Source organism: Dermacentor silvarum, chromosome 7, assembly GCF_013339745.2.
Source record: "Dermacentor silvarum isolate Dsil-2018 chromosome 7, BIME_Dsil_1.4, whole genome shotgun sequence".
Lineage (NCBI taxonomy): Eukaryota > Metazoa > Arthropoda > Arachnida > Ixodida > Ixodidae > Dermacentor > Dermacentor silvarum.
Genome location: NC_051160.1, coordinates 22,405,959 through 22,422,921, shown reverse-complemented (window position 1 = coordinate 22,422,921; position 16,963 = coordinate 22,405,959). Strand labels below are relative to the sequence as shown.

The window sequence follows — 16,963 nt, the reverse complement described above, 5'->3', positions numbered from 1 at the left end:
GCAGGGGGCGGAATGTCCACACCACTCCTGTGTTCGCAGCGGGAATTCCAAAGTACACGTGGGCAGTCTCACGACTTTGCCGAGGTTATGATACAATAAATGTGTAACAATAAATTTGTTAATCAATGCGAATTCCTTTTTTTTTCTCTCTTTTCTTAACAGCCAGCGGCCACGCTGACTTTTGTCGCAAAGTGTGGCAGGTGGGTGACGTCATAAAAAGAGGTCAGATTTATAGTCGGCCCATGCGGCGACGCAGGGTTCGCGAACTTTCCCCACAGTGCATGGGCGCTGTCATTCATGCGAACGTACTTGTAACAAGCCCTGCTCTTCAAATGTCAGATGAAGCGCTTTGTGCAAAGTGCGTTCGACGGTGAGCGTGTACATTGTGCCGAGAAGCGCGCAGATGGCAGATCTGGGGTGGCAGTTGCCGGTTTGTGCGGTGGCATTGTCTTGTTGTTGTGCCACATTGAAATGGCGCAATCCTCTTTCATTGTGATCACGTGATTCTCTACCACTTGGTCTGATGTGAAAGGCGCGAATACGAACGAAAGAGGGCCACAGGGCGCCACAAGCAGAAAACAGAAAAAATTAAAAAAAAACGCCACATTGTTGGAAGTGGCGCCCTGCGTGTGTGTTTCTCTCTCTGTCCGTCGTTCGTATTCGCGCCTTTCACTTCAGATCATGCTCAACCAACACACCCAACTATCCATCCTAACGTCTATGTGTTCGATTCCCACTGGCTGCGATTCCCACCGGCTGCAAGCTCTGTTTTCGTCCAGTTTCAATCTAACCACCAGGCAGCGATAACGGTTTATTTGCTTCCTATAGATATTTACGAAAAGGGAAAAAGTGTCGTCCACCCGAATGTAGGGCAAAGCTATATAAAGGGAACCCGTACCGGTTTGTCAGAGCGACCGTGCCCCGGAGCGGCGTTGGTCCCGCGGGTTCGAATCCCGGAACAGGATGAATTTTTGCTCAACTACGAGGCGATCTTAGTTGAGAAACCCGTATGGGCTTCCCTTGTATCCACGTGCTGCGTTCGCGTGGACGACAATTTTTCCCGTTCATGATACTTACTCCATCTTTCGGCATTCCGCAGAACTGATCTATATTTTAACCTCAAAGGGAGACTCGGTGTGACACTAGCTTTTCCTCTTTCTTGTTACTGGGGATGGCGCAAGCGTTATCGCACGTCACGTTTTTCCGGATCATACGGTCTTTCCACGCGTGGTCTCCTGAAAACTTACTACTGTAGTTTTGTACTTCTTTAATTTAGTCGTAAAAAGTTCTAAATAAAGGGGGACACGGAACAGATAATGTGCCCTTCCATGTCTTAATCGTCGATGTCACAAGTTTTGCGCTCTTTCGATTTATCCCTCATTAAGGAAGTCTGCGTCCCGCTGATAGACACCGTCCAGCTGTCTGTTCGCACCAAGAGGCAGTTGTGCTAACGGAAGCAGCCCGGACGTGAATGCAGCGGTCAGCTAGCTGAAAGGCGCGGGAGACAGAAGCGGTAACAAAACAGGGAGGAAATAGAAACAAAGAAACAGCCGGGTCTCGCGAAAACCGCGCAGTGACCGGAAACGGGGCCAGGCGCACGCATATAACGCCGCAATAGCCGCGGTGACTGAGTCGGTGGCGGCCCTGCGCATCAACCTGAAGCCAAGTGTAGCGGCGCCGACGCAGGCAACTCGGACAGGCACCCACGCACGGGGTCCAGACTCTGCGTTCAGCCGGAAGCGCCGAGCTGAGATCCACGCGCTCTCGCAGAAGCCTCGCGCGGGCGTTCCAGACGAAGATGCGAACACGCTTCGACGCTTGCGGCGGCGGGCGCAATGCCCGGCGTATATACTGTAAAATGAGTTACACCCTTTTTTCACTTTTAAGGGTGTAAATAAGGGTGTGTGAGAGTTATACACACATTTACACCCCTTTTCGATTGTGATGGCATAAATTATTTTACAGCTCACTGGCACGCGGTGCTATATCTTTACGCCCGTTTCAAGACGAGCGCGGCGAAGTTCGCCGAAGCAACTTCATCACTTCGCATTTCGGCGTTCATCGCATCAATCAGGTTCAGCGCACGAAGTGTTGCACACTGTGTTCTTATTGTTGTTGTTATCCTTTAACTGAGAAGTATAAGAAACTTTGAATAAGGGTCGGCGATTGAATTTAATTAAGTTCTGGGGTTTGACGTGGGAAAACCGCGATATGATTATGAGGCTAGCCGTATAGTGGGGGACACCGGATTAATTTCGACCACGTGGAGTTCTTTAACATGCTCCCAATGCCCAAGTACAAGGGCGTTATTTTTCATTTCACCCCCATCGATATGCGACTGCCGCGGCCGGGATTTGATGCCGCGACCTCGGGCTTAGTTAGAGCAACGCCAGCGTCACTATGCTACCACGGCGGGTTGGGTCGGCTAAAAGAAAGAAAGAAAGAAAGAAAGAAAGAAAGAAAGAAAGAAAGAAAGAAAGAAAGAAAGAAGGAAAGAAGGAAAGAAGGAAAGAAAGAAAGAAGGAAAGAAAGAAAGAAGGAAAGAAGGAAAGAAAGAAAGAAAGAAAGAAACGCTATCTGACTGACTAAGAATACAAGACGTACGCACGTTACAAGTGCGAAATACGTGACCACTCCAGCCACTCAACTTTGAATTGACAGCTTCGTGGCACTAGGTGAACCTGTCCTTTGTTACGCCTATAGGCAGCACTTCTAGCCATAATATTTGATGAACCAGCCCCCGTTGTAGCATTAAGCAAGGTAGAAACGTAAGGCTGTGTTAAATCCAGCTGGAACTGCGTGTCCGCAGCCTGCCGAAAATGTGGCGCGGTGAAAAAACAGGGCTACCATAGCGGGCACGACTTCGCGATTTCAAGCCCGTCGGTCGGCTCTTGGCCGTATTCATGGGTCGACCACTTTCAACGAATAGCTCGCAGGCTAAGATGATTGTGATGCGTCATGCGTAGGTGTTTCCCGAAAGTGATCAATCGAAAATAAAGACCCTGGTTGGCAAATCTCATTATGTGTAACGATCTGCAATGGACGCCTCACACAGTTTATCTACTGCTGCCTCATCACGGAGTTATATATAGCGCAATAACTGTGAGCTTAACACTGCTCCTTGCTGGTTCATATCCATCGCAAAGGCTAATGAGCGCGAAACGAAAGCAGAAACACGAAAGCACACGATAGCAGACAAACGTCAAGACAGGACATAAGACAAGCTCTCGTCTTGTTTACGAGCTTATATCCGTGTCTTCGTCTTCATTTCCCGCTCACTAATATCTTCGATTGTGAGCATTTTCACGCCGCCGCAGTGGTCGCGTTTCAATTTCGAACGATTGCGAATTAACAGGCGATTAAAATCATTTGCCGTTTGCCTGCTCATTATATGCACTCGAAAGTGAAAAGGTGCCTCTAAAACCTAACCTAACCTAACGAACGGACGGACGGACGGACGGACGGACGGACGGACGGACGGACGGACGGACGGACGGACGGACGCTAGAACCGCCGCCTTTGGAACGGGGTGGTGGGTTGCACCATCAAGCTCATTGTTATATTGCCTAATGTCCTACGTGTCATCAAAAAAAAATAGAATTTAAAACTTTCTAAACCCCTTTTGGGAACTTTGTTTTTGTACGTTGTTTATCGTTTCCCCACTTTTCTTCCACCAATCTTCCGTTCGCCTCTTACTAATCTCTAACGCCGACATATTTACTTTGCCCCTGCTCTCGCTGAACCCAAGGGCTTCAAGGAGGCCAGTGGTGCCTAAATCGAGGGCGCTGGGCAGATATATCTTCACATTCCAATAGAACATGCTCCATCGTTTCCCTAGCTTTACCGCATCAAGCACATGCTTCTTCTTCTTTATTATGCCTCGCTCTTTGAGTGCGCGTTCTAAAGCATCGAGCGAACAGACCAGCGCCCCCTGCAGACACCGTCCTGCTTCCTGCATACCGCTTCTCGAACCACAGGCTCACGCCCGCGGCGCGCCGGGCCCGCTCACCCGGAACCGAAAGGGTTATAAAGAAGCGAAGGGACTGTTGCATAAGAATCTTCAACACGTCCCCCGAATGCGGCACTAAGAACACCGCTAGAGAGAGAGAAAAAGTAAAGACTGCGTATAGAGAAGGACGGCGGGATTGTTATATACAGGTCTTGCGGCTCTGTCTGGCCCGCGCGAAAGCGGTTTTCTGAGGAGAACCAGCGTTCTCGCGACGATGAAAATGAAAGGCATAAGGAACGAAATGTACAAACAAAAGAAGAACAACAACAAATCTGGACGGCAACACTCGGGGAGGCCCCCTGCTGAGTAGTGACGTCAGCGACGACGTGCACTATCATCTCCTTCTCTCCATCCTCCGCTTCTCTCCCCACATTGTTTTTTTGTGTTTCTCACAGACGGCGTCTTCGGGCCGCTCTATATTTTCGCTTCGCGAAGATTAAAGGGTGAAGCATGAAGGGGGGCATGTTTTTGTTTCGTTCTACAGAAACCCCATAATGCGCACGCGCGCTTTTTTCACCCCCCCCCCTTCCCCTCCCCCGTTTCGCGTCGTGTTGGCTTAACAAGAAGAGCCGGGCGTGAGCGAGAGAAGCTGTTTCTTCCTCGTGGCCCGTTCGCGCTCTTTGCTTGATGGAAGTGGGAAAACAAGGAGTGACTCGAATTACACAAAGCGTGCATCAAGGTGATTTGTTTGTTTACTCGGCGGGAGCCCAGGGCTATAGCCCTGACTCCCGTGTGCGAGCCCGCGGCCTCGAAGGCGGCACGGAGAACTTTGTGTGTGTGTGTGTGGGGGGGGGGGGGGGGGTAGCGTTCGCGCATGCGCGATATAGAGAAAGAACGGTCCTCGCGTTCCTCAGTCGACGCCGCGTTGTCGCCGTGCGCGCTTCGTTAATGCCGGTGTCGACGACCCCGGCTGGTGGCTATGGTGTTGGGCTGCTCTAAGTACGAGGTCGCGGGGTCTAATCCCCACCACGGCAGCCGCATTTCCATAGAGGGGCGAAATGCGAAAACAGCCGTTTGTATACTTGGGTTTAGGTGCACGAATCCCAAGTGGTCCAAGTTATTCCGGAGTGCCCCACTATATACGGCGTGTCTCATAATCAGATCGTGGTTTTGGCACGTTAAACCCCATAATTTATTAAATAAACAGAGACAAGGGGTGCAGCCGATGTTGCGTGGTGGACACGGATGCACGGGCCGTCAGCTGGAAGTGCATGGAGCTCCGTAATGTCGCGCGGAGGTACCGCGAAAGACGTACCGGGAGGTACACGAAATAACAAGTGAGGGGGAAGGAGCACTTTGTTGTCGCCCGTGATCCTACGCGCTGGTCGTAAGATGCAATTGAAGTCAACGTAGTAACTATATATGGATCGACAGTCTATATATATAACCACGAGTTCGCACAAAAGAGGCGCAACCAGACAAGGCGTGTCCGTATTTTAGATGTGAAGCAGCTTATGGCGGGGGCTTTGTCCGTCCCTCCCGCGGCGTCCCACACCCCCACAGCGCATGCGCGTCCACTCCCTCTCTCTCTCTCTCCTCTAGGAATCCCCTACTGTACGGAGCGGCGCCCGTGTGCCACACCCCCAGAGCGCATGCGCGTCCCCTCCCCTCTCTCTCCTTTCATTCGCTCCCCCCTTTCTCTCCTATAGGAATCCGGAGCGGCGCGCTCGACAGGTGGTGCGACAGCTGCATACTCCGCTGGGAGCGCCACGGTAGTTCCGCGGTATGAAAATGACGCAGCGCGCGCCTCATTCTCTCTCCTGTGCAGCGCCGCGATGAGCGCTCGGGCCGCTGCCGCGAAACCATCTCCCCGCTGCTTCGCATCCACACATGGTTCCCTTTAGCGGGAGAGATGGAGAAATTTTTTTCTTTATCTTGTGTGCCAGAAGGTCAGTAGTCACACGGCAACGAAGAACCGTTCGTTGTCGTTGCAGAAACACACGGTATAACCTGCGCTCCTGAAATGGAAAGGTTGTCAGCCATCTGAGTGTAGCACGGAGCCAATAAAGAAAACCCGTACGGGTTCTAAAGAAAGCTACGCTGTTCAAGAAAAGTTCTTCCTGGGCCGGGGACCCAAACCCGGGGCCGACACCTTCAGTGGTGGTCGCTCAACCATTCGAGCTGACCAGGAGAACTAACAGGTCGCCGAGGGAGGAAGGATTAATCGACAACTCGAGGAGCGGACGCAGGGAACAATATTGTGCGGGAACTATAGACACGCAAGAACAAAGTACTTACTTATCTGGCGGCCATTTTCTCCAATCTATAGTTCTCTTCGTCGTCCTTCTCCTTTCCTTCTACGAGCCACAGGTTTCCATCTATCGGCCTACTCGCATGCAGGTGTGCCTTTCAATAACGCGTTATCGCGCGCCCGTTACAATATGCGCGTGCGTTGTGCGGAATCCGGCGATGTCCTATAGGAGTAATATTCGTGAAAGAGAAACGCTGTCATCCACCCGACCTCATTTGTTCGTCTTCAACCTTCTCTCCTGTGTCTCTCGCTCCTTAATGCAGAGAGAGAGAGAGAGAGGGGATATAAGTGAGACAGAGATATTAACCAGTCAAGAATCAGGTTGGCTACCCTACGCTGGGGGAAGCGAGAAGGGGAAGAGACGGGGAGGGAGAAAGAGAGGGAGGGGGTATAGAGATGTGCACGGACAGTTACTACAGAGTCAAAGGCGCTCGTAATAAGCAGAAGCTCTCATCAGTTTTGTGCTTTCTGAGAGCTTGTTTGTACGAAGCTTTGTACGAAGTTTGACGCATGTTTGTACGAAGCTCTCAGAAAGCACAAAAGTGCCTTCACGGCCTTTTGAGCCGATGATCAGTGGGGACGGTGTCCTATAGTATAGTCTGTTCACTCGGAGGACGATCATCTAGTTTCCTGAATGTGTGAACATAAATTGTCGTTGTGCTTCACATTGAGGACAGCGGTACAATAAGAGAGAAAACTTATATACAGGGTGTTTCAGCGAACACTTTCAAAAATTCTCATAGGTTGCCTGCGGCAAATAGCACAATTCTAGTTCATGAGCTGGTCTACTCGAAGAGGCGGACATTACTTCCACAAGAAATTGAAATGCATAATCGAATAATTAACAGAAATTCACTAATTAAGTTTTTAACTAATTACCTGATGGCCCATATTGCAATTTACAAATTGTAGCCGTGGAGTTCACAATGCGCATCCACTTGGAACGAATTCTCGGGATGACACCAGTTTCGAGATATTAATTCCCGAACTTTGCGGACAAATGCATTGGAGTTCCAGTTAGATACTTAAAAAAAACGTCGCTTTTTGCATTGAAGCACGAAATTAACTGGAACGCCAATGCATTTCTCCGCAAAGCTCGGAAATTAATATCTTGAAACTGGTCTCATCCTGAGAATTAATTCTAAGTGGATCCGCCTTGCGAACTCCACGGCTACAATTTCTAAAATGCAATATGGGCCGCCTCTAATAATGTTCGCCTCTCCGAGTAGACCAGCTCATTAACTAGAATTGGGGTATCTGCCACAGGCAACCTTAAATAAATTTTGAAAGCGTTCGCTGAAACGCCCTATATATATATATATATATATATATATATATATATATATATATATATATATATATAGGTATTGGGTTGTATAGTCCTCACTGGAAGGAGTCCTTGTCCAAGACCCCGGCTAACCGCGCGATGTCTTCAGTAGACACAATGCGAGACGATGGTATACACGCTGGCGTCTTGATTTCCCGACAAATGGGACCCAGAGAAGGCGTGCACGGTTGCAGGAACTGCGACCGCGCAGACGCCGGCATTAAGCAAGCAATGCGGTTATATTTATGAACTGGGGCGGCGGCGGCGCCTGGCTGCCGACTCGTATCGGGCGCGCATCTGAACCCCGGGCCAGGATGTCGCAAACCGCAGCCCTGGCCTCCTCCGCGCTTGCATTTACGAGGAGAAGTGTGATGAGACGCGAGCATGTGTCTACACGGTTTCGCAAAACCCGCGCGGAGTGATAACTATTGCAGGAGTTCCGGTCGACGGAACAGCAAAACAGTGAATGGAAGGGCCAAGTTCAAGTTCTGCACTATATGTGCTGCGAGGCAATGCGGTTGGTTTTTTACGAAAAAAAAAAAAAAACTGAAGATGGGAGAAGGAGGCAAAGGGGCAAGTTTGATTAAAGTAGAAAACGTCGGTGAAAACGCATGTATTTATAAGCGTACTTTAGATGTGAATTATACAGTCGAACCCGGATATATCGAATCCACATATAACGAACTGTGATGTAACAGCAGTAAAAAATCCCCTTGAAACTTTTTATGTAAAATTTTTTATTTTGTATAACGAAATACCTATATATCGAACTTTTTTGTGATCCCCTTCAGATTCGATATAGCCGGGTTCGACTGTAATGCCACAGGCGAGCCGAAATTGAAAGCAGGGCATCTCTCTAGACCTGCCCCATGCAAAACAGCGAATCGGCTGCATGAACCACTCTGTCCTTTGTCAAGAGCTCTTTCTCTATCTCTCTGTCGGTCATGTGTTAGCTAGCTGTTAAATGCTTAAGGATTCCTAGAGGATTTCAGCTTTCTTAACGATATGAATCAGCGCGAACTGGGAAATATGGAGGAGGTCTCTTTGTTCACTAGTAGTTTAGCCGTAACGTTTCACTTTCCTTCACTTGAGCGCAGTTCCGTATCGCCTGTCCCGTCACGCAGCCGTTGAACATGCATTCCGCGCGGTTTAAGAGACACCATTTACATAAATAGTGACTCAGCTCCAGAGGACAAAATCAAGAAGGGGCCTTAAGATAGAGTTGCATACTGTGGTACAAAAGTTACAAATAGGGATAAGGTGTCGCAGATAGGTTGGCCAACGTTCCGACAGGAGGACCTACCGTATAGGCTCGTGTAAGGGCCGCACCCCCCACTTGGTAGCCCAAAATTTGGAAGAAACAATTTCCAACGGAGAAGCAATCGCGTTCGGTGGCCCCACGCTGCGCGCTGCGAAATTTCGAGTGCCGCTACTTCATGGTGAGAGCCGGAGTGTGCACAAGTCGTCGGCTGCACCGGCGACCTTTTTGACCAAAACGTTCGGTCCCGTGTAAGGGCCGCACCTCGTCAAGATTCTGAAGAAATAAAAGTAAAAATAAAGTGCGGCCCATACACGAGACTATACGGTATCTTTGTCACATGACGCCACTCCTATGCTCTCCCCGTGGAAGAAAGAAGCAAATAGATAAAAAAAATACAGAAGAAACTCGAGACTGACATTTGCTCTTCGGAATTAAGTCTCCACTGTGATAGCGCAGGCATGCGATGTCGGACGCGATAACCAGCGGTTGGCGAGAGGGAGTTTCACGGAAGTCTCGGAGGAACCAGTGAACGCGCTCTCCTTGGCCACTATAGTAGATGAAGGGGCCGCGTTGTTCGCGACCGATTCGGGCCGTTACTTTTGGGACAACGAGCCTCTCTGTGTGAGCACATCCGCGTCACCCGAGGGCGTGTGAAATGGGGGAGGGGAGGGAGAAGGGTAGAAAAGGAGGGGGGTATATGCTCGAAGAATACGTTCAGCAAACAGCCTCCCCAATGCCGTGTTACAGCCCGTCAAATGCGAAGCGCATCTTAGCGAGAGGCGCAAGGCCGTCCACTGAACGTCTTGGCTAGAGACAGGATGCATTGGTTGCGATAACATTTCTGGTGCTTTTGCGGTACGTTGACGCGTTCCGAAACTGTCCGAGCCACGAGGGCAGGCACCGTGTACTTTCCCAGTGTCAAACAGCCGAAGTGCCCCGCGCTGTTTCTATTCACCATACCGATCGGCTAAGGCATTCTTGCTATTGAATACAGGGGAAATAGGTTAGACTTTGACGGAAATTATTCTGGTAGGGTAGCGTCTCAGAAAAAAAAAAAAAAACACTAAGGTGAATTCTTGTCACCGACCGAATCAAAGGTTAATTCACGTTTGCGGAAAATTAACATCATCATCATCATCAAAACATTTATTGGCCTCTATTTACAGGGTATTTTGCGGTAGTTCGTCAGGGTCTTCTTGGGCGCTCTTGACTGGTCATAGCAGGGGTGGGGCCCTTTGTCCAGGTTCCCAAGCGTCAAGTAACCTTTCACTTGGTCAATACACCAGAAGCTTCTTCTTCTTCTTCTTCTTTTGTTCCCCCTTTTTTCTTTCTTGTCTAGAAAGTGGAGAATAACTCGATCAGTGCGCGTCAGCCCGACGTGCATATACTATATCGCAATCAACGCTCTGTTTGTTGACAGCGTTGTTTGTGCTTTGTGACGCAGGCGGTGACGATGAGCAAGCGCGAGGTGCTCGCCCTGCTGGTGGTGTTCATCGTGTACGTGGTGATCGGCGGCGCCGTCTTCATGGCCGTCGAGGGACCCCGAGAGGAAGAGCTGCGGAACGAGATCGCGCAGCTGAGGCACGAGTTTCACGGTACGTCCACTACGTGTACACGTACGGCTGCGGGACAGCGCGGTCACGTGCTATAAACATGCGCGATATATGCCTACCACTTAAATGCGGAACTTCGCGCGTGGGCTGGTTATGGCTCGCGATTAAAGAACGAACTGCAGTGCGCTAAGAGACGAAGGTGGTATAGAAGACGGACGAGGAGAGAGTGTCTCGTCTGTTCCGCGTTTCTAGTCCACCGTATTTCGATTGCTGAGGAGCCGTCGAGCATTCCAATTATATTACAACGAGCGAGCGCTAAGAATCGAGAATGGACAAAGAGAGAGAGAGAGAGAGAGAGAGAGAGACAGAAGAAATTGGAAAGGCAGGGAGGTTAACGAGAAGGTAAAATTCGGTTTTCTATCCCTACAGTCGTGCATGGGGATTTGCCAATAGCCGGAACGCAGATCCAGGCTGGAAAAGTATTCCGCACCTTGGGAGAGAATCAAGGGCGTCGTCAATGCGCTGGCACAGGGTAGACGTCTTTTCGAGTTATCTTATTGAGCGCGCGGTAATCGACGCAAAAGCGCACGGAGCCATCTTTCTTGCGGACCAAGACAACAGGAGATGACCAAGAACTAGCCGAGGGGCGAATTACCTTGCGTTCCAGCGTGTCGGCGACGTTGTCTTCGATGATTTTCCGCTCGGCTAGAGACACACGGTATGGGCGGCGCCGCACGATAGATGTGTCGGGAGTGCACAAGTCCTAGTCCTATATTGTCCTTTCATTTGAGGAATCCTAAATGAAAAGAAAGCTGAGTTGGACTTTAGAGGTATCTGGATGAGGTTAGGACACTGCACGCATGTAGCTTTTCACCTGTCCTCCCTTTCCCCTTTACTAGAATAAAGTTTCAATCATTCAAAAGGAAGGGGACAAAAAAGTAAAAGAACAAAGAGAGAAATGTCTCCCCTCTGAACGCTGAGAGCGGCAGCGTTCAGCGGAGCAGGAAACGTCAAGCCGACTCCTACATGCTTGCCGCGGAGAGTTGAAACGGTAAAACAGCCAGCACGGCTTGGGTCTCACGCTACACACCCGCGAGACCCACCCTCCTACACCGGCGAGCAGCTAGCTTAGCTTGGCGCGTCCTTCCACGTTGTGACGTCAATGGCCCACGCAGTCTTCATGCCACCTCGTTTCACCGGAAGCAAATGGCACGCGGAGACCTCGAGCACGTAAGGGTGAAAAGGAGGAAGGAAGAGCGGGGTGTGCCGTCCTCTTCCGTCAACGCCCGCTTCTCCGAGGTGTTGGGCCACGGTTGATGACGGACACGAGTGACACCCTCGACGCGGCTAGCCCTAAACCGGGCCTCCGGAGCCCGCGCCACGCGTCGGGCCGCATACATTGTACAAACATACGTGCGGGAAAGACTATGGCGAGCTCGGTCGCGAGGGGGAGAAAACGTAAACTGTCTAAGGTAACTTAGTGGAAAGGGGGAGGGGAATGGGGGGGGGGGGGGCGACGAAGAATAGCCGAGGGCCAAGCTGGCTGCACGCAACAGGGGCGGGGGTATTCTACAGTTGAACCCGGATATATTGAACTCGCATATAACGAATTATTGTGCATAACGAACAGCAGTACAATCTTCTTGAAAATGTTGTGTAACATTTTTATTTTATACATCGAAATACCTATATATCGAACTTTTTTGTGATTCCCTTCAGATTCCATATATCCAGGTTCTGCTGTATAAGTGTCCGCCTAGTGGAGACGTCCATTTCATCTGCTGCTGAAGTGCTGATTGGCCGGGTGCCGCCCTCTGATGCATACCCCAGCCCAGCCAATCAGAATTTCAGCAGCACACCAAATGGACATGTCCACTAGGTGGACAATTACGAAGTACCCTCCCAGCTTCAGCTCCGCAGACAACGAACCTGGTCAAGACCGACGATGCGCACCTGCTGAACAAAGCACTATCGATCCCGTACAAAGCTCCTCCAATAGGGAAGTTGATTGACGCGCCCGGAATGGAAAACTAGAAGCATCCGGACAAATTTTGACCGCTTGAGGTTATCTAACGTGCGTTCACCTAAATCTCTAGTACGCGAGCGTTGTCTTTGCATTTTACCCCCGTCGGAATGCTGTCACCACTGCACGGATCGAACCCGCAACCTCGAGCTCCGCAGAGCGACCCCATACCCACTGAGCCAACGCGGCGGATAATGACCGCGCACCAAGCGGCTTTACTGCAATGTGCCCCTGCAATGTGACCAAGCAATCCCGGTCTTACAACCAAGCGATCTTTATGTAAGCAATGATCAAGACTGATCTTAACTTGAGCGCTACTGTGTCGTCACTTCACGGCCCGGCTACGAGAAGGCGAATTCGTCCTAACCTTTATTTTCGTTTCCGAATGTTACAGGGATATCGCAGTATCTTGCTCAAAACTGCTTAGCGCAGTAAAGAGAATGCAGCAATCGCATTATGAAAACCAAGATCATTCAGTGAGAGCGATCCTTAAACAAAACAAAAAAGAGAAGAAAATAAAGAAGAAAAAGAAGACAAGACGGAGAAGGAGGAACAAGCAGCTTGCATGCTTGCTTGCTTCTTGTTCCTTCACAAATGAAGGAACAAGCAAGCAAGCTTCACAATAAGCGACTGGGTGATAACAAACGAACGGGCTGCGACTGATCACTTTCAAGCGTGTCTCCTGGAGACTTTGTGCGAAGGATACGCGGCGATTATATTTAGGCTAACGAGAGGACCTCGCTTTACACGCGCGACGAAAGAGCGTGAATGAAAGGACTGACTGGGGAGAATGCAAAGGAGGAACGAGAGAGGGAGAGAGAGAGAGAGGGTGCATGGGGACTGCTCTTGAAGGTGACGCTGCAGATGCAACGCGAAGCTAGATGACAGGAATAGACGGGCGACCGACTTGGCTGTTGTGAGACTGCGAAGAACGAGGGACGACGCTCAAGCCGGAGACGAAGACAATGGGGTTTGTTGAAAGAAGACAAAAAAAAAAGAAGGGTGTAACGGGCCCCGCATGACGTGCTTGCATTTCTCAGTGAATACACACACACACATACAAATGCCACGCACGCACGTACACGCAAGGAGTGAGGGACACGCGGTGTATTATATATATATATATATATATATATATATATATATATATATATATATATATATATATACGGGCGTACGAAGCCGCTATTTGCGAATCGGGGGACTGCTATTTCCGAACTCAGCTGGTTTTTCCCGCAGCCACGCGCCTCCTCCCAGGCGGCCGTAAAAGTTAGAAAAACCTATCTTCTCCGCCTCTCGGCTTTACGAGCTGCAGGCGTTACGCCGCTGCTACCTTTCGTGCCTCTCGCCAGCACAGCGCCTCCTACAAAGTTGTTTCTACACAGGAAGTGTTGGGCCGAGCGCAGGTTTCAGTTCCACAACCGCGTCATATACCGCCCGCTGTGATGTATGGGAGAAGCGAACTAAGGTGCAACTATTTACTCAGTCGCCAACTGTACATAAGTGTCTATATACAGGGTGTTTCGGCGAACACTTTCAAAAATTTTTAAAGGTTTTCTGTGGCAGACAGCACAGTTCTAGCTCATGAGCTGGTCTACTCGAAGAGGCGGACATTACTTGCAAAAAAAAATAATAATTGAAATGCAAAATCGACTAATTAACAAAATATCACTAACTACGTTTTTGACTAAATTATCTTATGGCCCATATTGCAATTTACAAATTCTAGCCGTGGAGTTCGCAAGGCGGATCCACTTGGACCGAATTCTCGGGATGACACCAGTTTTGAGATAATAATTCCCGAACTTTGCGGAGAAATGCATTGGCATTCCACTTACGTTTGTGCTTCAATGCATAAAACGAGGTTTTGTTAAGAAAGTAACTCGAAACAGACGTGCCATTCAGGCAAACATACACCCTCAGGCATATACACTAGAATCACTCTGAGGTATGCGTTATTATAATGGCAGTATGTGGTGTAGTATGGAAATGTGCGTTAATCGTTATTATGGCATGGTAAAGGACGATCGCACCTCAATTGACGCCGTTTTGACGAAATTGAAATCCCGTGCCAATGTCCCTCCCCCCTCCCCCCGTGGCCTGTATTCACAAAAGTATCTTATACGCTAGGATTCTTCGTAAGAGCAAATTCCAACCAATACTAATGCTGAACATATTAGTGGCTAATACGACCAGCCAGGAGAAGTTACGAACGAAAAGCTTTGTTAATTCGGCCCCGTGTCTGTTCACAAACACCGGTGTGAATCCATGCCTCTGGAACCAGGTTTTAAACTTTCGTAAGTCTCCTGTATTACAACTTTTCCTCACTGACCAGTGGCATACGCTGATTATCCCGATTAGGCTGCGCCTATTTTTTCGAAGCACCCTGGGGCCGTATTCTGAAACGTTCGCCTAGGCGAAATTTCTTTTTTCGCTTTCAGGCGTGCGCCGATTGGCTGTTTTAGCAAAATTGGATGAGCTGATTGGGTGGTTGAGCCCAACGTCATTCAATTTTGCTCAACCAGCCAATCAGCGCGCACGCTGATTTCGCCTAGGCGAACGTTTCAGAATACGGCCCCTGGAGTACTATAAGTGTTTTCGGTACATCAGGCCAAAATTTATTGATTTTATTTATTTCGTATATCCTCAGGGCCAAAGGCATTACAGATGGGATTGGTTACGAACAATTAACAAGATACAATGAAATGTGGAGTAGGTCAAAGTGCATAAAAAAAAAGAAAACGTCGCTGCTAATACAATATTAGCTAATGACTAATAACATAGAATACAAACCTTAAGCAAATTACAAAGTAAAGACTATGCAATAAGCAGTCGGCAGCACAAATAATAGTGGCTATTTATATAACCTCTGGCTAATGCTTGGTTAAAGGCGTGTTTATCGTTTATTACACCAACTAACATATTCAACTTCGTACGTAAACGCGACAAGTGACAGCAGTCGCCGGCCACTGGCAAGCGCCAGTGTGATGCTAGCTGAGCCCCTTATGTCACCACATCGCAAGTGGCAAGATTACAATATTCAGCGGTTCAGCATATACGTATACCAAGGCCGTGTTCGCAACGTGTGGTGAACCGTACGCTGGGAGTGGATTACACGTCATCAACGCTTTGCTAATGCCGATACACGCCTCTGTCGCCAGAATATGGGAAGAAAGCTGAGAACCTGCAGTGAAAGGTGCAGAAACGTGACATTTCGGTTCATCAATACCGCTATCGCCACGCGCTCGGCTAAATGCAATCTTCATATGAGAACACGGATTAGTTCGGGCGCTTGCAGCTGCAAGTTGGCATATGCGGTAAGGTGTAACGCCGTGCTGGAATATCTTAGCGTATAGCTTAGCGGTCGCCAAAGTGCGTGCGTGCATCAATGTATATAGACGATGGCATGACGGAAACGCTCGCCCTTTTGACTCAAGCGGCTACAAATTAAAATGTCTCCCAGTCGTGAACGGGAGAGCGATTGATGCCAGACCTTTGCCACATAGCCTCTATAACGGCCATATTCCTCTGACGAAGTGACGGGCTTTTCATTCACAGGACATTCGACCTTTTACGTTGTGCGACTTCCTATCGGGGGAATTTTAGTAACGAAACGAATACACAAACTTTGCATTTGTTCCGAAATTAAGCATGATTAAGTTATATTGCTACACGCGTGTGGTATTTGATTGTTTGACCGAGGCGCGCGGGCGCCATCACTAGGGAAAAGAAGAGGAAGAACGAGCTGGGCTCGCGCTGTGAACCTAACCGGTCAGCGCTGCAACCGCTGTTGTAAATATAACCTGTAAATAGTTGCCCGTCTTACTGACTCGTTCTTCGCGTAACATCGTGGTGGAAGTGCGGGGTAATTGTGGAAAAAAAAAACAAAAAAAAAACGGAAACTGTACGTATACCTGCACTCACCGACTTGTGTCGAACACAATGTGTTGAATCGTAAGATTCACGTAGCTAAATGCATGCGAGAGGTAACATCCAATGCCTTCATTGCAGTAACATTTAATTTGCATGAATAGTTTTCACGTGACGTCACGGAGGCAGTTCTCACCGCGCTATTTCCAAAACATGGCGACTGCGATGACGTCAGCGCACACTGTTTCGCTTTTTGACGGCGACTGTTTTTCACCGGTTTATCGCTTTGACATTCGACGGAACACGCGCCTGTCGTGCTGATCAGGCTGTCACGTTTCTAGATTACGCCGCTTCTCCACCTGCTAGCACCCAAAGATGGCGTCCGCGATGACGTCTGTGCAAACAATCTATTCACTTGTTTGTCGTGCCATAGAGGTCCAGTTGAACTTGCGCTGTTCGCGAACGCGTGTGCGTACCTTTCTTTCACATTACAGTCACTTATGTATATACTTCAGTTCGCAATGGTGAGCGTGAAATGAATGTGTCATGCCAGGTGGCCTCACATGAGGCTCTGATACGCTAGCGGACTACTTCTTTTTGCGGCCGTGTAGGGAAGAAAGCCTACAGGGATGGAGCTTTTTCTGCGCATGTGTTACTACGCCAAGTAGT

At 49.2% G+C, this 16,963-nt stretch overlaps 1 protein-coding gene across 1 annotated transcript in view; it reads left to right on the top strand.

Annotated features, from left to right (window-relative positions):
- The window catches only part of LOC119457705 (open rectifier potassium channel protein 1-like), a 112,103-nt gene that overhangs the window by 35,832 nt on the left and 59,308 nt on the right, over nt 1–16,963 (top strand). The window contains 1 exon segment of the mRNA XM_037719357.2: nt 10,293–10,443. Within this exon segment, the coding sequence (XP_037575285.1) occupies nt 10,293–10,443 (151 nt within the window).